Raw genomic sequence first — 25,940 nt, forward strand, 5'->3', positions numbered from 1 at the left:
ATAAGAGACCGGCAGCTGCGCAGGGAGCTGAGACCAGGAAGAAGGCAGGGAACAGGCGCGCCCAGGGGAGGGCGAAGCCCTGACGCAACACGAAGCATCATCTGCCCAAAGGCGGTTTCCGGCCCCGCCTTTCCGTCTTGGGGAGGGGGCTGCTCCCTGAACACGGGAGGCTGCTGATGTGAATAACTGCATTGGAGAGTAAAATTAGCTCCGCCTAAAAAAAAAAAAAAAAAAAGCAAGTCTGTGGCCTCACACGGGGCTAGAGTGGCAGACGCGGACGCAGTATTGTCAGAACGCCCTCTTCTGGGTGACCGGCAACCGTTCTCTGAGAAAATTAGGTCTCTACCATCGCAAAGGGTGAGGTGTTCTTCTGTCTGAAATTCAGTCATTATGAAGGAAAGCCCATCGCTGCCAGGGGAACCTGAGTCACTCTGGCAAGAGATTCAACCTCGATTGCCACCGGGGCGCCCAGCTCCGGAAGAGGCGTTTCTGGACGCAGTGTTCCCTACCATCTTAACGTTTTGATTCCCCAGCTCCGATTCGCGGTGGAGACCAGTTACACAGTTTTAATCTGCTTTCACCCCGCCAAACAGCCTAATTTCACCTAAACAAACTCCAGTTTTTCTCACGCCCCATAATCCACTGAAAGGCACTATATCCCCATACACCCTTGCTGTGCAGCTCCCTCATGGCCTAGTCAGTGAACCTGGCTTTGACCAATTACAGGGTCCCACCTGGTGGTTTAGGTTGATTCTACCTGTCCAAGGCACAGGGTTCATGGAGAACATCTGGGAGCCTGGGTTGATAGTGGGTGGGAAAAGTCACTGACTGCGATGAGAAGGTTGGGGGAGAGGGCCATGCAGGACAGAGTTGATGTTAGCCTGGTGTGGCTGGCGCCTGGTGCTGATTCCCAAGAGAAGCTAGCTCTCCTTTTTCCCTCCCAGTAGGAAGGAGGGAGTAGCAAGTGGCGAAGGTCAGTCAGTCATAGGACGGGAGGAGTCTCTGCCCAGGCTTCACTGTGTGGAATTACTCGCTGTGCCTTAGAGACCTCTCCCTCAAGCCCCTTCCACACACCCCCCCCCAACCCCCCCCACCGACCGAGGCAACAGGAGGTTGGGGATTGGGAGGAGGCTGGGTTTATGTCACCATTCCTGCCTTTTGTCATCTCCTAGATGAGGGCTGCCCAGGAAAGAACCAGAGAAAGCGAAGGGTCATTTCCACTTAACTGAACACTTGGGTCGTTATGGGCACCGTTATAAACACTTCCTAACAACCTATGTGATGGGGATTTCATATTACGCCCTCTGTTCTTAAGAGGACACCAAGGTTCTCACAGGTCATCTTACTCACTGAGCCGTTTCTGAAGGACTAGGTTACACTGCCTTTATGGTATTCACTATCTGAAAGAGAATCCAGGTTCTGTACCTGCCGGGGGACTATATATATTATACATATACACACACACTTTATTTAAACAATCTGATTTTCTGATTGCAAGCATTTTTCATGATTATCCAAAAAAGTGAATAGTACAGAGATACCTCAGAAGAGAAACCAATTTCTTACTCAGCACTCAGAAATAATAAAGGGTATGTTTTGATATATAATGACAGTATTCTCTAATTCTCTGGAGCTCCAGGTTGTTGCATGAACCAGTAGGTCATTACTTTGTATTGCTGAGTAGTCCCAGGCAGTCCTCTTAAAATAAGGGAGGGCCTACTAACTTAAAGAGAATTAATACGGTTTATTCTAAGACTAGTCATTTGAAAACATTGGTATTTCTGCTCCACAGAAGGTAGCAGTCTTTTACCCTCAATTTCTGTGTGTGTTAGTCCTTCAGTTGTGTCTGAATCTGCGACTCCATGGACTGTAGCCCAAAAGGCTCCTCTGCCCGTGGAATTTTCCAGGTAAGAATACTGGAGCGGGTTGCTATTCCGTTCTCTAGGGGATCTTCCCAATCCAGGGATTGAACCTGTGTCTCTTCCATTGCAGGAAGATTCTTTACCATCTGAGCTACATGTAAATACTATAAAGCTCAGGGTAAGAAGTGAGGGCTAACAGCTAACATGAGGGAGCATGATCCTGTTATCTTGGTTGGCCAATGGTTAGATCCTCTGCCAGATCCTATAAAGGGGTTTATCACTCAAGTCTCAACCCAGCCATCAAAGGAGTATTATCTTACAAAAAACCCCTTCAGCTGAAGCTGAAGCTCCAATACTTTGGCCACCTGATGCAAAGAACTGAGTCACTGGAAAAGACTCTGATGCTGGGAAAGATTGAAGGCAGGAGATGGGAATGACAGAGGATGAGATAGTTAGATGGCATCACCGATGCGACAGACATGAGTTTGAGGAAAATTTGGACACGGAGACAGGGAAGAACAAAGAGGCCAAGGAACACCAAGAACTGCCAGCAGTCGCCTAGGCTGGAAGAGGCAAGGATTCTTCCTCAGAGTGAGAAGGGCTTTGCCAACGCCTTAATTCCTACTTCTCACCACCAAAACTGTGAAAAAATTAATTTTTCTACATTATGTAAAAAAGTTACATGGCAACTTTACAACTCACAGTAACTGATGTTTAACAGCCAATTAGACTTAGCTAAAGAGAATGACTGGAAGATAGATAAAAGGAATAAAGACATATAAGGAAAGAGTATTAAATAAAATCCAATTTACCAGTGATTAAAAAATAAATACTAAACCTGAAGTAACTGCAAATTCTAATAGTATCCAACAACAACAAAAATCAATCTTTTAATAGAGAAATATTATTGAAAGCTTTCTTTGAAATTGGGAGTAAGATGCCCCCTGATCCCAACTTTGTTCATCACCATGTTTTCTAATGATAAAAAATGAACGTACCTAAGTAAGCAACAAGGCTAAGAAAAGAAAAAAAGTACCTAAGGATTAGAAAGAAATTATTCAAACTGCCATTATTTGTAAATGGCAGGACTTTGTACATAGAAAATTCAAAGAATCAGGACCTCTGTAATGATCCAGTGGCAAAGACTCTGCACTAACAATGCAAGGGCCTGGGCTGGATCCCTGGTCAGAGAACTAGATCCCACATGCTGCAACTAAGACCCTTCACAACCAAATAAAGAAAAGAAGAAAATCCAAAGAATCTACATTTAAATCAGCATAAGTGATTTTAGCAAGATCACAAAAGTCAACATTAAAAAAATATATATATATGTATTTTTTTAATCCTGCTATTTCTAGTCCCAGGAACAAAACTTTCAGCAAAAGAAAAAGGCACCATTTAAAATATAAAATACCTAGAAATGTCTAACAAAATATGTCCAAGAATTTTTACACAGTCTAAAAACCATTAAAAAAGCCTCAGGATTAGATGCATATGCCAACACTCAGCAAGAGAGGGATCTTAGTGCAGGGTGAGCACAGTAGCTCCAGTAGTTTTTTGAATGGTAAACGGCTCCCTGCTACAGAGGAAGTGTTCATTCCCATCACGCAGGTGGCTGAGCAGTCACCATGTAGTGAGACATCAGAGATAGCACACAAAACCATCTAGAACAGTGATTCCTGGATGGTGAAGCCTGCTCTGTCCTTTGCAGCAGGGCAAAGGCTGTCCCTGCAGCCTGCTAGTCACCTGGTAGTTGGGTAGCAGCATTGTTTTCAAGTCAAGTAGGATTTCTTCAAAATCCAAAAGGTCCTGCCAAAAACTATGCTTCTTGGTGAGGCAGTGTCTTTACTTTTCCATTGGAGGAAATGTCCATTTTGCCCAAGGCCTGAAGTCAGCAAATACTTCCTATAAAGGCTCAGAGTAAAATGTGCTAGGCTTTGTGGGCCACATGGTCTGATGAAACTACTCATCTCTTGGCAGAGGTAACATAAGAGCAGCCTATACAAAATAAATGAATGCAGATGGCTGTGTACCAGTAAAACAACTATTTACAAAACAGGTCCAGATTTGGGTCATGGGCCCTAGTTTGCCAGTTGCTGCCCAGGACTATTATACTAGACCCTAAAAACGTCCTTGACACAGCAGAGCCCTGAACTCTTCCACTCGCTAGCACACAGGTGTCTTTCTAAGGCATCCCAAGTACTCACTGCTTCCTCCTTGCCAAGACCAATGAGCATATCATCAATACAGTGGATGTGGCAAGGTGATCAGTCTCCAGAGGGCAGGAGTTACCAGCCAGAAGACGACAGACAAGAATGTCCAGGTTACAAGGTCATTAGAAAAAAATCTTTTGCTTGATGCTAACTCAGAATGTATTCACTAGGGTCAGGGGCTTCCCAAGTTCCAGAGGCTTTACCTTTCCAGCAAACATCACATTAAGCACTGAGCTGCAACTGGGGCAACCGTGTGGTTAAGTTCCTGGTTGTTTGCTAATGTATGGTTCAGTTCTGTGTTTGCTTTCATCTGCCAGAATCCATCTGCTTTCTGGGGACCAGACATGCAAATAAAAAGGGCTAGGCTTAACCCCTTCAAGCCTTGGAGTATGGCTCTAACCCCACACGTTGCAGACATCACAGAATCTCTGTTCACTGTCTTGGATGGGGAGTGCTTTCTGAGAGGTTCCTCTTGGCCTTACCTACCACCAAGACTTACAAGGACCCAAGCGTGTTTCCAGGTGGGGGAAAACCTATTAGTTGCCAAAGATACCCCTTCCTACTCACTCATGGAGATAACCTGAGGTGTCTTCACCTGTTTAATCCAGTGACATGAACTTGGGCCTGTGAATCCATATCACCTGGCCTTCTTATGCTCCCACTATAAGAGAAGTTGGCATTTTGGATGCCTGGGATCAGTATTAACTCAGACTATCAATGCAACATCATGTTAAGAGATTTAATCTTTACTACACACACATTGTCGCAATGCTGCCAGGCCCTTCCCCCACTTCATTTGATGGTCTCTGGGCCTGAGACCTGGCTCTGTTCTGAAAATAGAAGACTCTGATTTTTCAATCTGCTTTTTGCTCACATAATCAAAGAGAAGCAAATGCTGGGAGCAAAAGCTGACAGACACCTCAGAACTGCACCTGCAGGACCCTGACACATAGGTGTTAGCCTCACCACAGATATAGCAGGGTCCAGGCTCCTTAACTGCCTTTCAGGCTTTGCTGCCCATTCATACAATTGCTTCCACTTTCTCTCCTCTTCTGGAATTGCATATCCATCCTTCTCAACACTCAGGATCTCTCCCTCCTATAGGTCAGTCTTATAAGTCAGTCAGAATTGAATTCTGTATTAAAAGGGCTCCAGAAGTGCTTACAACTTACACACTCAGTCCTAATACTTGTGTAGTTTCCTTCACGAGGTTGTGTAATAAAAATTTGAAGGCCAAGGCCCATTTGAAGTTTTCACAATTTTTGACAAAACTAGAAAACAAGTGCAGTATTTTGTACTGCAGGTCTATTAGGAATAGATTTTGAGACATAACTTGGGTCCCCTGCCATCAAACTGATTCATCAAAATGGAAACCATTTTCAGGGCAGGCTGGATTTGGCTTACCAGCATTTTACCTCATTCCTGGCACAGACTTTGATACACAAATTTCCTTTGTATCAACCACACCTCAGGTGAGGTGACCAAGTCTAGGAAGAGGCAGGTAACCACTGCAGCTGCAGTGGGATTTAGTCATCCAGCACATTCCTGATTTCCTACCCCAGGTTCTTAGAGCCCACTCCATGTGCTGTGCTTATTAAGTCAGTTGTGTCTCTTTGTGACCCCATGGCCTGGAGCCCACCAGACTCCGTCCATGGGAATTCTTCAAGTGAGTTGCCATGCCCTCCTCTATGGGGCCTTCCCAACCCAGAGATCAAACCCAGGTCTTCCACATTGCAGGTGGATTCTTTACCATCTGAGCCACCAGGGAAGCCCACTCCTTCCATATTTGAACTTTTAAATTTGCCAAGATCTACAGGGAATAAATATACTCCCTGAAACTTCACTGCTCTAATTAAATCTTAGCCTTTTCATTGCATCCTAGCTCTGGCATTCCTGGGTGATGCTGCCACTGTATCTTTGCCATCTGAGTCAGCAGACCACTGGTGGGAAGAATGACAGGGTGGGGCCATGAAGTCCAACACAGGAAAGACCCAAGACTCCCTCTCGTCGACCTACAGACTTATTAGATCTGGGCTACACTGATTGGACTCTAAAGTGGGAAAATGAACACCCACAAAGTGAAATTCTCTCATGTTAAAGTCTTGATAGTGTTTAATGTGATTGTAATGCTGTTCCCACTGCTAGATCAACAATTTTCTACCAACAATTTGGATGTAGGTCTCAAACTTCAGAATATGCATATCCTGCAATAACCAATAACTGTAACCTGAGTGTGTCCTATCAAAATAATAAATATGGGAGACTGTTCCAAACAGCACATCTTATATAAAACCATAAACTGTGGTTAATGACTCAATGTATGTAGCACCAAAAACTAAAGACCTCTAGCTATGAATAGGTGCCACCCTGGTATAAAGGAAACATCAGGATATTACAAATGGCTGATGAACAGAAAAAAAGTCACAGGAAAACTGGAACTCTATGTTTCTATTCTAGTTTCTAGTCACCATTTCCACTCGTGTGTTTAATGTTTTTAAAGTTTTTAATTTAGCCTTGTTTTAAGAACACAAGGGAAATCATAGTGCTAAATTTAAAATTCACACTGTTTAACACAGCAGTATTAAATTCAACCACCCAAGTCATTTTGCTATTTGTTGGTGAGTATATAGTCTGTGCCAGTCATTGTGAAAAAGTCTTTTTATTTTAAGAAAAAAATTTAGTTAACAAAAAAATTTAACAAGTTTCACTTAGCAAAATACACCCGAAAGGAAATCACAGTACAAAGAAAGTTTTTAAGTCAAGGCCTCACCAATTCCTACAGTATTAGTAATGTGTCTCAATTTTCAAAACTAACTTTTAAAAAGCTTAAACTTAACCTAAGAGATTTTAAATGAAAATAAACTAGAATGAACAAACATGAGAAATGTCCTCTTTGAATTAGGGATCTAGCACCTTGAGTTTTCCAAAAAAGCACGCCTCCCCAATGTATTCACGATGATGTGGTGTAAAAGATCCACATTTAACATACTTAAAACTACTTTAAACTCAGATAACATCACTCCAGAAGTACACTACCAAAATGTTAATTGAGAAAAGCTGAAAAGTTTTAGTTTACTCAATATCACATGCTAGAAGAAAGTTTGCATGAGAAAACACTGAAGAGGTAATTTTTTAATCCAGATTTCACAAACTCATGGTGCAAATTGGGTCCCATAGCTTCCTCTAGAGTAATAACTGCTTTTCACTGCTTGTTGGCTGCCTGTGAAAATTTGAAATAACTCAAAAGCTACTAACAAAACTAGTCATATCCACCCATGCTGTTCTGGCCACCATAGCCAGCCCCGTAACAGCCGCTCACAGACTGGCTCTCAAGGCCACTGTAAGTGGACTGGGTTGACACCCCCATGCCTTGCATCATCTGGCTGCTATATGCCCCGTTGCTGGCCCCTGTTGTGGAATTTAAGAAAAGTTCTATGTATCGATGTTGCATATTGGCCCTGTCTTTGGACATGGCCGCCACGGCTTCTTCATGAGTGGCAAACTCAACATCAGCTTCGCCGGTCACTCTTCCATCAGGGCCGATCTCAATGTGGACTCTCACAGGGTTGAGCGGGGAGAAGAAGTTGTAAATGTCGTTCTCTGTGGCTTTGTAGGGCAGACCTCTCATGTGGACACAGTGTCCAGTGGTGCTCTGGACAGTGAACTCACCATCTCCATACCTGTGGTCGTACATTCCAGAGAGACAGTAACTGAGGTCTCTCCCAAACAGGTCGGTGGTGAAGCCGTAGCCATCACTGAGGCCGCTGTACTCCTCATACCCCCCATAGCCTGCACTGTAGGCACCAGACCTCATCCTCTCCAGACCTGCCTGCTTGACGATGCCAATATACCTCCTGGCTGTGCCAGGGCGGTCATAGGGCCCTGGCCGCTGCACTGACATGAACTTCAGTGGGGGATCCGAGTATGACCTAACTTCTTCCTGACTGCTCTTGAACACCTCAATATACCTGTGCCCTATTCTCTCCTTGTGCTTCCCTAGAGCCTTCTCTGCTAACTCCTGTGAGGCAAACTGCACAAAGGCTTCCCCTGTAATCTTGCCCTCGGGGTCCACAGGCAATGTGATCCCGTTTGGCACGATTTCCAACCCTGAGAAAAACTGAATGATCTCTTCCTTGGTGCATCCAAACGGGAGTCCTCGAAGTCGCACGAAACCATCATTGGCAGTGTCAGCACTGTTTGGACCACTGTGCTTCAACACCCAATCCATCTCGGTTCTGTGGGACTTGAACACTTCAATGTACCGATGTCCCATGCTTTCCCTGTCTTTTTTAAGGGCCAATTTTACGTCATCTTCTGATTCAAGTTCGACAAAAGCCTCACCACTCTGCCTGCCTTCTCTAGTGTAGATAAAGTGAACACCTGCGACCCCGTCATGGATCGTGCAGTCGGAGAGGAAATTCTGCACATCCTCAACAGAGCAGGACCAGGGCAGGCCACGGAGCTTGACCACAAAGCCTTCACCTCCCTCAGGGCCCAACATCATGGACACTCGACAGAGCAGACGTCAAACAAGCTTGGGTGCAGCTTTTGTGGCTGAAAAGAAAGCAAAAACTACTTTACATAAATTTTCATTTAATATGTATAACAAGAATATGAAACTAAAGGAAAACAGATTGTATTACTGCATCACTAAAACGCAAGAGAGTAGGTGGCAAGTCCTACTGTCTATTCAAAACCCCAATCAAGTGCAAGGTCAAATTAAGACATATCTAAACAAACAGATAAGTACATCAGCAGAGTATCAGTTATATGAGATGCAAACATAGAAATCAAATTATATGCCTCTCAGTTTCACACTGCCATGGCTTGGGTTCAATCCCTAGTCCCATAAGCAGCACAGCATGACCCCCCTCCCCCCCCCCAAAAAAACAAAATAAAACACATTACGTTGTTCAACGTAACACACACATCACTGTGTTTCACTGAGGGACTAGAAATGGAATGGACTCTTCATTGTACAAGAGGCATGACAGGTGCCCCTCCTGACAAAGTGCCATGAAGTGCAAGTGGCATCTGACACCTAGAGTCCAAGCTAAAAAAGAGTAAAGGTTAAATCCATGTCGAAGGGCAGCATTCTGAAGAGCGGGAGCTGAGTCAGATAGCAATACATGAATAACACGGACAATAAAAATACAGATAAGGCCAAAAATATATTCAGAACAGGCACAAGTATATACAAGTTTTATGGAATTGTCATTTGATAACAAGTGTAACAGATGTAGCTATTAAGTCAGTGGTAAAAGCTGCCTTTTCAAAAAAATTTAGGCACGTTATCACATAGAAAAAGATAAAACAGAATCTTACCTCAGATGAATCCTAAAACTATCTAAAATGGCATGGCATATTTACACGATTAGAGCAAAACATGGACAGATTTCTAAAAACCCCACGATTAAAACTAGAAAGCATGAATGGTAAGAAAAGTAAAGTAAATCGGTTTAACAGAGACCTGGTGAAGCAAATCAGAGCAAGTTTTAGAACTTTATAAACAAGGGAGTTGCTTCTTCTGTAGCTGAGCTCTTATCTGTGGCTCTGCCCTGGTCAACTCCACCCACCCCAAGCAATCTTCATCTTCACACAAACTTCACTGAACACTTTTCCCCATCAATTAAGGAGATTTTCTCATTTCTAATTATCCCCTAAGATATCTTTATAAGATATAAGGTATCCCCTAAGGTATCTTTTCTGATACCAACTTTGCCTCCAGCTACTTGGTTTTGTTTTCCCTTTCAGTGAAATCTCATCTTCAAAAAGACTTCTTACATGCCCTACCCTACCCCACCATTAAACTAGGGCACATCTCACTCTGCCAAGGATCTCTATGGCAAGAAAAGAAACATTTTCTTATCTCCATCTCTTTTGTGCCCTCAGGATTTAACCATTCTCTCTGGAAATCCTTTCTCCTCTTGGCTCTTGGTTTTCCTGTTAATTCCTTAGGTACTCTGCCTCTTTAAGTCCTTCCCCAAGGTTTAACAATACATAATCACTGGCCCCCTTTTTTCAGGCAACCTTACCTGATCCTTGTATGTCCAGGGCCAATTCTGGGTTCAGGACACACAGGTTCCTAGACTTAGACTCCCCGAGGGCAAGACTGGCCTAGACACACTCCATTCCACAGGTTACACTGCTTAGTACCCTGGGTGCGGCTTAAATGGCCTTACCTGTCATCCAAAGGCTCTAGAATGAAACTGAAGCAATCTTTGAACAACTTATAAGCCCTTAAATCTAATGAGCTCATCATTTCTTTGGGGGGTGATCCCATTCTCCACCCTAATCCTATTCCTAATCCATGCCTAAATTCTATTCAGCAACTCTTGATTCCAACAAGTATAGAGGTTTCTCATATCTTACTTTGGTCCTTAGACCTGCTTGACGTTATGATTTGAATATCAAATCATCATCATCATCTTTGTGCATCGCCTTCATCCCTTTCTACTTCCAATACCAACAAGCCCTTTCCAAGACATTCACATCTACAACTTTTCCAATCCTTGCTACCAGCCCAACCTGTAGCTGTTTTAAGAGCAATTTTATGTCACTTTGTTTCAACACCTCAGTGGCTCCCCACTGTCTGGAACACAAATCATAGGGCCAAGGGGGTGCTCAGGCCTTGAAACTTTGACCTGAAACACACTTGCATTAGAAAGCAAACAAACCTTTATTCCCGTATTTCTCTGTGCCGAAATGTGGCAGGCTCTCTGTTCCACTGGAATTGACACACGTAGTAATTATCTGTCTGAAGATAGCCCACCCAATCTGTCTAGCTAAATCCCACTAATCCTTACGGTCTCAGCTTAAATTTACCAACTTTTCCACAAGACTTTCTCCCCCCCCACAAATTAAATCTATACTTCTATGATCCCAGAGCATTCTAGGGAAACAATCCATAATTTGTTTAAAACTCTTTGCAACTGCATTGAAAGGCTAGTGGCAACAGACTTATCTGTTCTGTAGGTCACTGTAGTCCCACCCCCAGCACAGCAGGCCCAAGATTAGCAAGAGATTAACTGACAGTCACGTGGGGCCAACACCACCTTCTGGTTAGGTTAAAAAAGACAAGCAGAAGGCAGGGCGCGGGGGGGGGGGGGGGGGGGGGGGGACCACACAGGAAGCATAAAAAAACAAATATGTCATGTAAGAATTAAAGTGCCCGAAACAGAAATTATAAAGCGAAAAAAGCACTTTCCCAAAACACACATGTACTTCTAAAACACAGAGCAATATCCTTTCTGTTGACCTCAGAATCCTCTACATTTGGATTCTTCGCAGACTTTCAGTACGTTAACTAAAACTTGTGAAAATAAGCTGGCTTTCTGCTCAACGTTAGATTTACAGCTAGTGAAAAAAAGTTTTCACTCAGGAAGTTATCTGTATCAAGAAATCAATTATAAACTGAGAAATTAATTTTCTTAAAATAGCTCACCTTAAAGAACACCGGGGGATGCCCACAGTCAAAGACACTCCAGGTAGGTAACGAATCGTCCTAAAAAAAAGCGACAAGGAAATTTTACCTTAATGTCCCAGCACTCCCGGAGCGAGAAGAGGCAGCAATCCCCTGACTGGGACCGGCTCTGAGCTCCTCTCCGGAGCCGTGGCAAGCACCGGGTTGCCTTAAAGAAAGTACACGCCCGTCCCACCCCAACAGCTTTGGAAAGGTTTACCTTTTTCATAGGGTAATACAGAGAATAACAGCCTGGAACCATCCCACTTGCCCTGAAAGATTTACTCAGAAGGCGCGTTCTGTACAGAAACCCCTAACCGTGGTTAAGAAAATTTAAATACCTAGAGTGGGAGGCGCACCTTTTGGGCGGGGCTGGGTCGAGGAGCGGTTCCCGGAAGCAGAAGGCAGGCCGAGCAGGGGGGAGAGGAGTTGCACCGCTGATCGGCACTGGAGACCAGGCCGTATTCACAGAGACGTGCTCCAGGCAAAAGTAGTTTGCTATAAACTGGCCTAACAGTATTTACAATTTGCAAACATCCCTGGAGGTCTGGGTGGAGATATTAAAAAGATTTTCCTTCCCTGCTTTTAATAATTTCATTTCTTGAGACTTGTATTTATATAACATTGCTCTTTTAACTGAGAATGAGGGGAGGTAGTGTTGAAATGTTTTAAAATAGGAAAAACATCAATCTACCATCAGCCACAGCCACAGAATAAAGCTGTAGCAGAAAACTTTGGTATGTCCAGCGAATTCGTTTGAGAACTAAAGAACATTCTTAGTTTTAGAACCACAGAATTGAGAAAAGTCAGTTTCTCTGAGCCTGTTGCCATAGACACAGTACCTGTCTTGCCTTATTAGCACCCTCTCTTACATGAGATACTACTCTGGGGAGGAAAATCTACATAAAGTACTACAATTTAAGAAGTTAACAGTTTCAAATTCTCTAGACGAGGGTTTTCAAGAAGCTTCAACTGTCCCTCTCCTCTACCCTCAGAAAAGAGTAGAATCTAAAGGGTAGAGAGCCCGGTCATCTTAGTGGTCCGAATTCTTTGCCTGGGTTTATCACCCTGCTACATGCTCATTCCAGTGTGGTCCGCAGACCAAAAGCCCCTGCTCGGACACGCAAACCCAGGGGCGGTCAGACATGAGGAAACCGATTCCCACGTGGCTGAACTATGGCGCACACATGTTCAAGCGTTAAGGATATACACTGGTCTCCCACCCGGCTCCCCGACAGCCCGTCGACACCACTGGGGCCAAGTGTTACAAAACACTCCTCTTGGGTCCAGCACCTGGAGACTCATTTTGCACAACTCCACCCCCCTGCCCGCAAGTGGTCTATTACGTAAGTGAGCACACGGACCACCCAAGGATCTTGTTAAAAGGCAGATTCTAAAACAATAGATCTGGGCCGGGGCCGAGATTCAACATATCTAACTGCTCCCAGGAGGTATTCCAGAACGAGTTCGACCTCACTCTACTATACTGGTTAGACAAGATTTAGTTGAGATCCAGGTAGACCCCTCGAGATAAAAAGGGCGCACCTCCAGCGCCCGACTGATTAGGTTTATCTACGAAGTACACAGGGCGGCTCAAACTGCGCCCCCACCGTTTCTATTCAGGGACTGGAACTCAGCAGCTCCCTGGCTTCACCCTGCTTTATCCGCGTCCCAATAGGGCCTGAAAAGCATTTTCGCCCTTACTTGTAAATGAATTTTAACCTACAGCTGGCAGCACGCACAGACTGGTAGGTTGTCTTAATTAATCAGAAAGTTCTACCTCTTAAATCACAGTCCACGGGAGACGCCGCCTCAGGATTACGCAGTTGACTCTGCCCTAAAACTTACCGCTGAAGAGAGCAGGACCGATTTCTATTTTCAACCAGCAAGCGCAGTTTACAGCCAAAGGACCCCCAACTCCACCCGAAGCTTAAAAACGCAGAAGATTCCGCGGAAAGGCCAGGTGCACCTCCTTTTGTTATCAACCTGAAATTGAAACTCAACTGGCTGGGGGAAAACGCTTCGTACCAGGCTTCAAAGTGCGCTCTCAAGCTCGCGGCCGCGGGCCGCCAGGGGCGCGTCTGAGCGATTTCGGCGGGAAGCGCGGTATCAGTCCCGGACGCTAGGCTCCTGGCGGGGGCACTGGGACGTGAAGGGGTTCGCTCGGCCTCCAACCGCCGATCCGACAGCCTTCGGTCGGCAAAGCCCTACAGGAAGGCCCGACGACAGGGGGCCCCATCCACGGGCCTGGGCGGGGTCAGCGGGAGCTTCCGGGGCGGGGCGAACTACGGGTGGGGGAGGGAGAGGCTTCCCGGGCCGCGCGAGCTGGGGGGAGGGGAAGGTCACGAGACGTAGGCTCCCGGGGCCCGAGGTGGGGCGGGGGGGGGAGCTCCCAGGACAGCGGGGACTCACTAGGGTGGCAGAGTTTTCAGGCCGCGGATAGAGGCGAAAGTGTTCGCAGCGAAGTGGGCAAGAGTTCTCAGGCCCGGGCTTCCCGGAGCCGCGGGGGAGGGAAGGCGGAGCTCCCGAATCCCAGGGGCTCCGTGGAGCCGTGAGGAAGAGTTCCCGGTACCCGAGGGGGGCGGGCGGCTCCCGGGGCTGGGGGCGGAGCTCTCGGGTCGGGTCGGGTCGGGGGGACTTCCTGGGGACGCAGGGTAGGTGGGGGAGGGGGAGTTCCTGGGGCAGCGAGAGGGGGCAGAAAGAGTTCCTGGGGGTAGGGGGCGGCTGCGCGGGAGGAGGTAGGGGAGTTCCAGGGACCCACGGGGGCTGGGGGAAGTGCGGGCGGGGGTCGTCCGCTCGCGGCGGCTCACCACGACGGGTCCGGGGCCTGGAGTGCGGAAGGCCGGCGCACGGGGCTGCGTCCCGGAGGCAGAGGCCGCGTGACTGGGAGGGCGGCGAGCCGGACGTGGGTCACGGGGTGTAAAGGAGGAAGTGCCACTGGCGGGCCCGCCAAGATGTCACCAATGGAAACGCGCCCTGCAGGTGCGGCCCGCGCGGTCGGCCAAGGCAGGAAGTGGGAGGAGGGAAGGAAAGCAACGAGGAAGACCGTTCTGAGTGAGCTCTCAGGAGAGGTGCCAGGGTAGAGAAAAGTCCAGAGTACAGGCGGAGAGGAGGGGAGGAGTTAGCCGTCACCACTCTTAAGGAAGGAGAAACCGTAAAATAAAAAAAAAAAAACCAACAACAAACAAACTCTTTAAGGCAGGAAAGAATTCCGAATGAAAACTAATGTACAAAAGGCAGAATCCTCTTTGTATATACAGTACCTTGTTTTGTAGGTTTGAGCAGTCATACAACTTTTTTCAGTTTAAAAGGATTAATTTTAAAACTCGCAATTCTTTAACTCTACAACCTAGCAAGCAATTACATTTTATGAACACCTGAATATTAATTCAAATGAACTGGAAAACAATTATAAGGCAATTGCAGTAATGTTAGCAGTGACTTGAATTTAGATGAAGAAACTATAAAATTTTAGTTGTAGCTTTGTTGCTGTGTTTAAGTCGTTAGAGATTCGTATGATTATCTAGAATCTGTTTCTAAATAATCTTGAGTGGTGGGAGTCAGTACATGGGCCATGATTCAGTAATTATTGAAGCTGAGGGATGGGTACATGGAGTTTTATACTGTTGTCTTTACTTTTGTGTATGTTTAATACTTTTAGTAATAAAGTTTTTATCTTGAAAAGTCTGTAAGAATCTACTTAATTACAGAATTTATAGGGAAAAGGAACCATACTAAGTGAGAATGTAATAATGCAGTCTGCAAAGACCCTGGGAAACTAGACAAGCACAATAGCCGGTCCTTCAACAAAATAGCTTCAAAGGAGCACTTAATGAATAAAAATAACAAGAATTATCAGGGATTCACGATATATGGGAAATATATGGATCTTGATTCAAACAAATTGGTAAACATTTATAGGACAATTTAGGAAATACCTGAACATCGACTAGAAATTTGATATTAAAGTATTATATTTACTTAAGTAACGAAATTAGTTATCCTAAAACGAAAGGCATTATAGCTTTTAGAGATACATTTTTAAATATTTGTGGGTGAAATGGTGTGATGGATGGGATGGGATCTGCCTCAAAAAATGGGGGATGTAAAGAAAAACTGTCCACAACTGGTAGCTATTGAAGCTGGGTGATAGGATTTAAAATGCAGCTATCCCACGGAAATGACAAAGACACTAAAAACTCATACATTCAAGAAAGAATATTCTGAAGAAAAATTAAGCCATGAAATTGGCTTGTTTTGGGAAACAGTTATCTACAGAAATGAGTACCCTGACTGCTTCCTGAGCATTTATTTCACTTTTCTCACTTCCTAAAAACCTTGTCAAAACATATTCTTGGTAATCTACACGACTGACATCCGTTTCCTCACTTTTTTCAATGTATTTGTTTCAGTTTAGTAACGTTATATATGCTTTCTTGGCTTAACTGGTTGATGACACTGGCTAGCTTAGTGTTAATAATTGATCAGTCACGATAGGGTTCCTGCCCAGTGAAGGAACAACATGTACAGAATACACAGGGGGAAGTATTGGGACAGAAAACACCCAAAAACACCTGCAGCCAGGACTGAGATCAATGAGGGAAGCAGAGCAAGATTCCCCCAAGGCCCTGAAGGCCTGATACCGTATTTTAGACTTTATTTATTCTAAGACCAATGGAAACGAGTTTTACTTTCCAACAGAACAGTCTAGCTGCTCTCTGGAAGATGAATGATGGGAACAGATGCATGGAAACTAGATGGGAAGAAATAAGTCAAATTTTGGAAGAACTGATGATACTCTGCAACAAAAACATTGTGGTGGAAACTCAAGCGTGTCAAAGGATTTCAGTGATATGCAGCAGGATAAAATTTACTCAATCTCAAGTCATTCATTAACCCAGAAATATTGTGCACTAACAAAATGCAGGTACTGTGCTAAGTCCACAGAACAGTGGACTAGGAATCAATAAAGAATAAACATGTGATGACAAATTCTGAAATAACCCCAAATTAGAAAATGGGGGCTAACTCATATAGGGATTCTGAGGAAGTGACATTTAAACAGATCAGAAGCATGCATGAACAGGGGTGGAAATGTTAAAACGTTTTTACCCTGGTATACAGGTAAGACTTTAAAATGTAGTCATTTGTTAGGATATGCTTTGTAAAAATATTTTTAATTTGTAGTGAATCCTTTTAATCACTATATTTAGTTCTTACTAAATTCAAAAATAAGAAGAAAAATGTTTAAGATACAAACTAATATGAAATAATAAGGTCCTACTGTACAGCACAAGGAAGTACACTCAATATTCTGTAATAAATTATAATGGGAAGGAATATGAAAAGGTATATATAGACAGCTGAATCACTTTTCTATACACCAGAAACTAACACAATATTGTAAATTAACTTCAATTAAAAAAGAGAAAAGCTATAGATGAAGGATTAAAATACATTGACACTTTAAATGTTTGCCATTATATTTTCATATGTCAAAGAAGATATGTCATAATCTGAAAGCAACAGGAAGGCTGTTTTCCATTATCTTTAGACTATTAGGCTCTTTACCTTACTGTGGCTAAGCCTGGGGGAATAATACACTGTTTTCCCCAGTGTTCATTTCTCAAAAGCTGTGTTAACTAAAAAGCAAAAACTGTAATGTACTGTTAGGTAAATCATATCTATAAAGTTTGTGTTGAAATAATCATATCTATAATGTCTGTTTTGAAATGAACACACGGAACAATTTTTTAGCCAACATAAAACAAGAAGTCGTTCCATGATATTGACTGCATTTTGTTGGTGACTCAAGAATCAATGTCTAAAGTTAGAACAGAAAAAATATCAGGTGTGGCAGTTCATAAAATAGAAACACTAGATCTCTAGTGCTAAAATCTGTTCTCAACAGAGGGAAGTATCTGTCACCTGTATTAACAAATGCCCAGTCCATTCAGGAGGCCTGGAACTTCCTCGTGGGACCAGGGGGAGAGCTGACACCTTGTCAGATCACCTGCAGCTGCCATAAGAATGGAGGCAGTTATAGCTCCTGGTGCTCAATGTTCACTGCTCAGGACCACAAGCACACTATGCCAGGGGAGTGGAGAACAGAGCCAAGAGCAGCAAAGGAACAGGACTATGTACTTGAGAGGGGCTCTAGCAACAGTAATACAAGCCGGACAACAGCACACAACAGTTTTCTAGGATAAAGAAATACTGCACTAAACTTTAGTAAATATTTTAACAGACCTGATTACAGAATGAAACATTTTCCAGTGCTAAAAACTGAGTTTTGATTTGTAGTTAATAATGAAAGAAAGGTTAGTGGCTTGGAAAACCAAGTAGAAGAAATAAGCTCAAAACAAAGGAGAAAAAAAAAAAAAAAACAAGGGGGAAGAGATGAAATTCAGAGGACTCATATAATAAGAGACAGGACAGGAGAAACAAGTGAATGGTAGGCATTCGAGAATAAAAAGACAAAACGGAGGCAGGAGAACAGATAAAGAATAGAAGGAAACCTTCCTGGCTTAAGATAAACACTGTTGTGTAGCTCCCCACAGATACTTTAAAAACACAAAAATCAAGCATATGTTGGTAAACTAAATTTAAAGTACAAAGGAAAACTGCTTTGAAAAAAAGAACAGGTTAGGTACAAAGGATAAAAATAGAGTAGCAAAAAAAAAAAAAAGAGTAGCCCGTAGAGCTTGAAATGTGCCAAGAACAAATTGAGATGTGCCCCAAGTGATAAAATTTAGTACATATACAAAGAATTGCAGGGAATTCCCTGGTGGTCCAGTGGTTAGGATCCCACTTGCTTGCTCACTTGCTGAGGGTTCAATCACTAATTGGAAAATTAAGATCTCAGAAGTCTTGCAGTGCAGCCAAAAAAGAAAAAAATAATAATTAAAATACTTATTACATATTTCTGCAATGTGGGAGACCCGGGTTTGATCCCTGAGTTGAGAAGATTCCCCTGGAGAAGCAAACGGCAATCCACTCCAGTATTCTTGCCTGGAAAATCCCATGGACAGAGGAGCCTGGCAGGCTACAGTCCATGGGGTCACAATGAGTCAGACACGACTGAACAACTTCACTTCCAATTTTTTCATTATGTACTAAAGTAATATTTTGGATGTTTTGAACTAATCACAATATATTAAAATAAACTATTAAAAAATTTCTCAATTCATTCTACAAGACCAGTATTAATTATGTCTGTTATGGGCTGAACATCATGCCCCCAAAATTCTTATGTTAAAGATACCCCCAGTACCTCAGAATGTGACCAGACTTGGATATATTTATAGAGATAGCTAAATTAAAAATGACATAATTAATGTCGTCTGTATTCCAAAATGAAGAAGGGGCAATTTGGACACAGAAAGCAGAGGGAAGACACCCACCTAAAAACCAGAGAGGTCTGGAACATATCCTTCATATATTCCTCAAGCTTCTCAAGAGGGAACCAAACCTGCTGATATCATAATGCAGGACTTCTAGCCTTCAGTATTATGGCACAATAAATTTCTGTTTAAGCCACCAAGTCTGCAGGACTTTCTTATGGCAGCCCTAGCAAATTAATACACTTGTAGATGGCAAAACCAGACAGATATCACAAGATAACCCCTAAGAGCATAAATGCAAAATTCCAACAAAATACTAATAAAATGAATCTAGCAACCTATAAAAAGGGTTATACACCATAATGAACTGGAATTTACTCTAGGAATGTTTCAACATAATATGTACCGGGCCATTTGCTGCCACATAGATAGACCTAGAGACTATCATACTAAGTGAAACCAAAGACAAATGTGATACTGCTTATAGGTAGACGCTAAAAACAAAACACACTTACTTACAAAGCAGAAAGAAGGCTCACAGACAGAAAATAAACTTATAGCAAAAGGACGGGGTGTAAATCAGGAGGTTGGAATTAACATACACATAACATGAAATAGATAAACAAGGACCTAACTACATAGCAGAGGGAACTATACTCAGTATTTTGTAATCACCTTGAAGGAAAAAGAATATACACATGAATAACTGAATCACTGTGCTTACACCTGAAATTAATATATTAGAAATCAACTATACTTGAACCAAACAAAAATATACTGGAATTAGTGGTGATGGCTTTTTACAACTTTGCGAATTAAAAAAACACCCTCTGAATCGTACTCTTTACAAAGGTGAACTGTATGGTATGTGAATTATATAAAAATGGAAAAAAAAAAAGCATTTATATCATAATTCTATTGGACAGCACTATTCTAACCAAATATTTGTAGTAAAGCAGAAAAGACCTCAATTAGGGTGAAGATGAAGACTGGAGATGTGAATTGTGGATCATCCCTGCATGCAGATAAACTTAAAAGGAGAGAATGTGGTAAGAATTTCTAATATTTATATAGTCAGGACTTTTGAAAAGGCATACTGTAAGAGAAACATAATAGTTTAGAATTTTTTCATTCTTGTCATTTTTCTCTTAAATGAATATCGATTTTTGTGTTATTTCAGAAATCTTTCTCTTGGCCCAAGGCCATATGGACAGTTTTTAAACTTAAAGGCTCTGTTGTTTTCATCTACATTTTTAAACATTTTAATCTACAATAAACTTGGAATTGATTTTTTCAAGAGTTTTAGAATTAGTTTATCCAGTTTCACAGGCTAATTTCACTCCAGAACTCACATGAAAAATTCCTACATAAACATAAGACAACCAAATCCAACAATACACAAGGCTACTTAATATGTCATGATCAACTTGGATTTATTCCAAGAATCCCACTGTAATTCATCATTTCCAAGTTAATCACTGATGATGTCACATTAGCATCTTAATGAAGGTAAAATAGGAGTTAGCTAAGAATTTTTCGTATTTCTAAGAAATGCTAAGAAATATCCTAAATTACAAAATTCCTCCACACTGGAAGTAGAGAACATGCCTGATCATGACTCACATATAGGGTTACAAATATACACACATCAAAAAAAAAAAACAAAACAAAAACCCAACCTAAACATCTTATGCATGGCTAAAAATAGCATAAGCTATGCAAAAATATCACTGATAAAATGGGAAAGACATCTGCAATTTATTCCCAAGAGTGTTAATATCTTTAAACATATAGAGAGCTTCTAAAAAGAGAAACACAAGTCTAACAGTCCAAAAAAATTTTTAAAGGCTAGATATATTGACAATTGATAGAAAAAGAAATGCCCTTAAACATGAAAAGATGCTCATCACCATGTAAGATAAATTAGAATCGTAAATGAAGCATTGCAGCACTATTTCTAATAGGAAAAGACTAACAACCCAATTGCCCATCACTAGGCAATGGCATCCCACTCCAGTACTCTTGCCTGAAAATTCCATGGACGGAGGAGCCTGGTAGGCTGCAGTCCATGGGGTCTCGAAAAGTCAGACACGACTGAGCGACTTCACTTTCACTTTTCACTTTCATGCATTGGAGAAGGAAATGGCAATCCACTCCAGTGTTCTTGCCTGGAGGATCCCAGGGACGGGGGAGCCTGGTGGGCTGCCGTCTGTGGGGTTGCACAGAGTCTGACACGACTGAAGCGACTTAGCAGTAGCAGAGGTCCAGTTGAATGAACTTTGATGGATCCACTTAAGAAAGTATTATATCTTAAACTCAATAAGCCAAAGACCATGAAGTTGAGTCAAGAAACTCAAGAACCAATCTTAAGGGCACTCCCATTAGCCAAAAATTGAATAATGTGAGCATCAAAGAGAATAAAAGCTACAATGGATTAAAACACATCCTCTATGATAAAATCCATGACTTCATAATGATACCAGAAAAATTACTGATTTTGGCACATACTAAAGATTCAGTTCATTACACTAGTATTGATAAATATAAACAAGAAATCAAAACCTTAACCTTTTATAAAAGTACATCTTAGAGTAATCAAATAATAAAGAAAATTTCTTCCTTATAGGAGTACTCCTGCTAATAAATGAGGAATACTGAATTAAAATATCACAGATATGGAAATAATTAACAATGCATCTAGAGAACAATCAATAGCTGCTAACATCACAAGGGACACCAACCAGTATGTGCCCCTGGCAGGAGTACCAAACACCTCCAATGCAATATTTTTAAAAATTTCAAGGGAATCAGAACAGCGTATAGAGGTTAACTAACATTTTAAAAGGAAATGCAGAGGACAGAGACTCAAACAACTAACTCCATGGGAATGTAGTCAGAAAAACCCAGAGTGTGGGAAAAGAATTCTACATGAGCCACAAAACCTGACTTCTACATAAGAAGAAACTTTAAGAATAGAAAACCTTTAGATCCTCACTAATAAGGGAGCCTCTTTGTCACAATTGAACTGTGGCTGGTGCAAATTGAGATGTGCTATAAAATAAGCACGCACTGGATTCTGAAAGTTTAGTTCAGGAAAAAAGCATGAAAATTTATTACACGATGAAGTGATATTTTGGATCTATTTAAGGTACATATATATCACATTAAACTAAATTACTAAAGTGAACTGTATGTTTCTTTTCATCAGAAAATGTTAAATTATGTGACTTGCATTGTATTTCTATTGGACAGTGCTGTTCTAGCTTAAAATATAACTTAAGAGGGAACTTCCTTAGTGGTCCAGTGGCTAAGACGTGGTGCTACCAATGCAGGGGGACCAGGTTCCATCACTGGTAAGAAAACTAGATCCTGCATGCAGCACCCCAGCACAGCCAAACAATTAAAAAAAAAAACCATAAACTTAAAGGATAGTTATCTAACAAATATATAATGAACTTGTTTGGATTCCAAATCAAACCAACCAGCTATATAAAAATATTACACAATCAGGTACATGTGAACACTGAGTATTAGATGATATCAAAGAATTATTATTTTTTTAGGTGTGGTAATGGTATTGCGGTTATATTTTAAAAGTCTTTAGAAATACAAAGTTATGAATAAAAATCTTACTATGCCCGGGATTTGTTGTAAAATAAGCCAGGCTGGTCTTAGATGAGCCTGGCTCTCCTCTGCCCCGTTTTCTGTCCTCCTCAAGAACCTTTGTGGCAGCTAATTAGGGGCAGGGGCCCTGGTAGAAGACTGAAGCCGTCAGGCAGACCTGCGTCCCAGTCCCACCTATATCCCTTAAGACACATCTCTATGATGACAACACAGTAATACTTTCCTGCAAACTGGTCATGAGCATGCGATTAGAAAATGTGGAAAAACACCTAGCTCTGTGTGTGGATCCAGTTAAGGGTCACTTAATGTGTTTCTACAAAGAATCTGAGAACCAGAACTCAGATTGGAGAGGGCAGGTTGGTGGTAAAGTCAGCTCTGTGGAAGGTGGCCCCCTCCCGTTTCTGTAGTCTCTACAGGCACCGACTCCAAAGGGCACGCACCCCTTGTCTCCACACTCTCCCTCAGTTTCGGTCACAACAAGGACTAACTCTCCTCAAATCAACTCACATTTTTCAGATATTTTATGTTTAAAGGGAGCTCTGTAACAACAGTACTCAAGTGAAAACCAGTCACTTGCCAGTTAAAGAGAAAAGCAACAAAAAGCAAATAATACAAAAAGAACGTTACTAAAATAAAAGATTAAAAAAGAGACACCGTAAAACGGAAATAAAAAACCGAATCAACTTACAGAGAATGCACACAGGAAGATGAGATCCTCAAGGCAAAGGATGAATCTGCTTCACACCTGTAATAAAACGATCTCTCTCAATATTCATTAAGTGCAGGAATTAAAATGAAAAAAGAAAAATTGCCTAAAAATTAGCACTGAAAACATCACTTTTCACTGATAGGCCCTAACAGGTTTTTATCTGACCGGAGAACCCCAAATTATTTTCATTTTTACTAGAAATTCAGAAACAGTCAACTTTTAAAAACGTGACTGAAATACTGACAATTATAGTAAAATGAATAGTTTCGAAGATGTTTCTAAAAGATTTGCCGCCTTCAACCCTAAGAGTTCCACAAGGGTCGGACCACCCGAGGCACCCCCCCCCCCGCCCCCGGCCTCCCAGCCGGCGGTTTCCGGAAGCCGCCGCGGCCGCACCGCCCCCCTCAGAGTATGGCCGCTCGCGGGCCGCTCTCCCTCCGAACACCCTCCGCAGTGGCAGACAGGCCCTCTCCCCTCAACCTCGAAAACAGTTGTGAAGCATGGTGGTTCGTCTTAGGACATCCAGGGTTAGAAAACTGCCGAGGGCATCCCAAAGGACGCGGGACTCGCTGGTGCCCGGCGAAGTGGGGGTGGGGCGGCTCTCTAGGGCCTGGGGTTATTTGTTGGGAACCTCTGAGAGCCCCTTTAGAGTACATATTCAAGGGGAGAGGCCCACGGCCCCTCCAACCATTCAGGTAAAAGACCGGGGTCCAAGGCCGGTCGGGTCCCCGCGACTCGCAGAGCCCCGCCCCGGGTCGCCCAGCGCCGCCTTCCGTGAGCCAAGCGGGAACAGGGAGGTGGAGGCGCAGCGCGAGCTGCGTCCAGAAGTTTCTCGGGCGCAGGCAAGAACGGGCACAAAGTACATTCAAAAGAAAAGTAGTACAGAACAAAAAAAAGAAACGGCCAAATTAAGATAGCTCAGCAGAAGTGTGGTCACCAAGCCAAGACAACGAGAACCAGAGTTTCAACCAAAATACAGGCAGGATACCTCAAGAGCAGGAGACGAATGCAGACGGGGCTTAGGGCACACACGCCGCACGGACAGGAAGAAAAGGCGGCAACGCTCCAAAGTCGAGGCTCGGCGAGCGGGAACGTGGGAGGGGGGAGGAGTCAGGTCCCAACCCGTCTAGTTCAACTCGCGGACGCGTTCAGCCACGTGCAAGTACCGCTTTCATTTTAAAATGACCCTCCTCGAGCGGTTGCCTGGTCTTCCCATCCTACTCCTGCCAGGGGCGCTAGGGCTCTGCTCCCTCTGGAGTCCGCACGAGGCTCTCTACTTCCCCAAGTCCAAACCTCAGCCCCGCGGTCTAGTGCCGGGAATATAAGGCCCCTGACCTCAAATCCACCTCCCCCAAGCCCAAATCTCAGTCCCGCGGTCCCCACCCTCAGTGGGCCGGGTCCCCTTTCAGTACCCTGTCGGTCCCCGAATACACGGCCCATTTCCTCCGACTCCAAACCTCAGCCCCGCGGTTCACAACTCCCCCCGTAGGCCCAGACCCCAATCGGTCCCGGGTGTGAGGGCCTTCACCCCAGATCCCGCCTCCGCTGACCCCCAAATCTCAGTTCCTCGGCCCTCAATGCCAAGTGGCCCAGTCCCCAGCCGGTCCCTGGTGTGCGAGCCTCGGACGCTGCCTGTTCCACCCCTCACCTCGGGCTCCGAGTCTCCACGCCCCCGCTTTTCTTCACATCCGGCACCTTGGTCGTCCCTCTAAGTACCTAGAGGAGGGTGGAACGCTAGGGACTTGGCAGTTGTGGCTGAGGCAGTTGAGGCTTGTTTACCATCACCATGGAAACCCCTGGCAGCGCGCCCCGGGAGGGGGCCCCGAGGGGCGGGTTCAGGCACGCGGCAGGCCCGAGTCCACAACCCCCGCCCGTTGTGCGCACTCGGCGCTTCCGGAAGCCCTAAAGCTCTCGGAGTGCCCTACCCCTCCTCGGCCCCACGCCCAAGCTCCCAGGAACAAGAGCCCCAGGAACTCACGCCCCCGCCCCGCTCCCGGCTCCCGGTGTAACCGCTGGCCGGCTTCCCCTCAGAATCCCACCTGCTTCTCCCAACAAGACGCGGCGCGGTCTCACTTCCCAGACAGAGCCGGAAAGACGCAAAGACCGCGGAGGGGCGGGGTCTCCAAGGCGGGCGTCCGGGGGGCGGAGCCGCGGGGGCGCCATTGTGACGCTCCCGGAGCGGAGCCAGGGATTGGCTAGCTAGTAGTAGGGCGGGGCAGGGGCGTACGGAGCCGGGGCGCTGCTGGGAGGGGAGCTACGAGCAGGGGGCGAGCTTTCTAGGATGGTTAGTGGGGCCCTTTTGAGCCCCAATAGATACTGACTGGGAGAGTCCCCCAAATATTGAGCCCAAAGGACCCCTGGATTGAAGGCCAGGGCAACAGAAGAAAACAGAGTTATTTCTTGCTGAGAATGAAGAAAGAGGGAACCGAGAACACCGGAAACCTATAAAGGCGGCTCCGAGGGCAGGGTTTAGAGAGGGATTAGCAAGTTGACCTAGGGTTGCTCAACTGATTCTCTCTTAGGCTGAGAAGCCCCAAGATTGCTAAAGGTGGCCCTCAGGACCCCGAGGAAAATTAGTTTTCAGTCAGAGCCCCTGAGCAGACTGGCAAGACGGTAACTGAAATGGCTACCCTGCCTGAGGCAGTGGAGCAGATTCTTTAATGTGTTCTGGGGTTAATCATTACTATTTTATTTTTGGAGCTTCCATAAAGAGGAAGATATGAAGGC

General features: G+C 44.0%; 1 protein-coding gene across 21 annotated transcripts; it reads right to left on the reverse strand.

The window, feature by feature from the left end:
* Positions 1–6,715: 6,715 nt before the first annotated feature.
* On the reverse strand, positions 6,716–25,311 carry HNRNPF (heterogeneous nuclear ribonucleoprotein F). 21 transcript variants are annotated; one of them, XM_005226247.5, is made up of 5 exons: positions 25,253–25,287; positions 24,862–24,929; positions 23,193–23,249; positions 11,520–11,579; positions 6,716–8,629 (listed from the first exon to the last, which is right to left on the reverse strand). In XM_005226247.5, exon 5 carries the CDS (start codon positions 8,577–8,579, stop codon positions 7,335–7,337), a length of 1,245 nt encoding a protein of 414 aa, XP_005226304.1. In that variant the 5' UTR covers positions 8,580–8,629; positions 11,520–11,579; positions 23,193–23,249; positions 24,862–24,929; positions 25,253–25,287; the 3' UTR covers positions 6,716–7,334.
* Between the last annotated feature and the right edge of the window lie 629 nt (positions 25,312–25,940).

Source organism: Bos taurus, chromosome 28, assembly GCF_002263795.3.
Source record: "Bos taurus isolate L1 Dominette 01449 registration number 42190680 breed Hereford chromosome 28, ARS-UCD2.0, whole genome shotgun sequence".
NCBI classification, from domain to species: Eukaryota; Metazoa; Chordata; class Mammalia; order Artiodactyla; family Bovidae; genus Bos; species Bos taurus.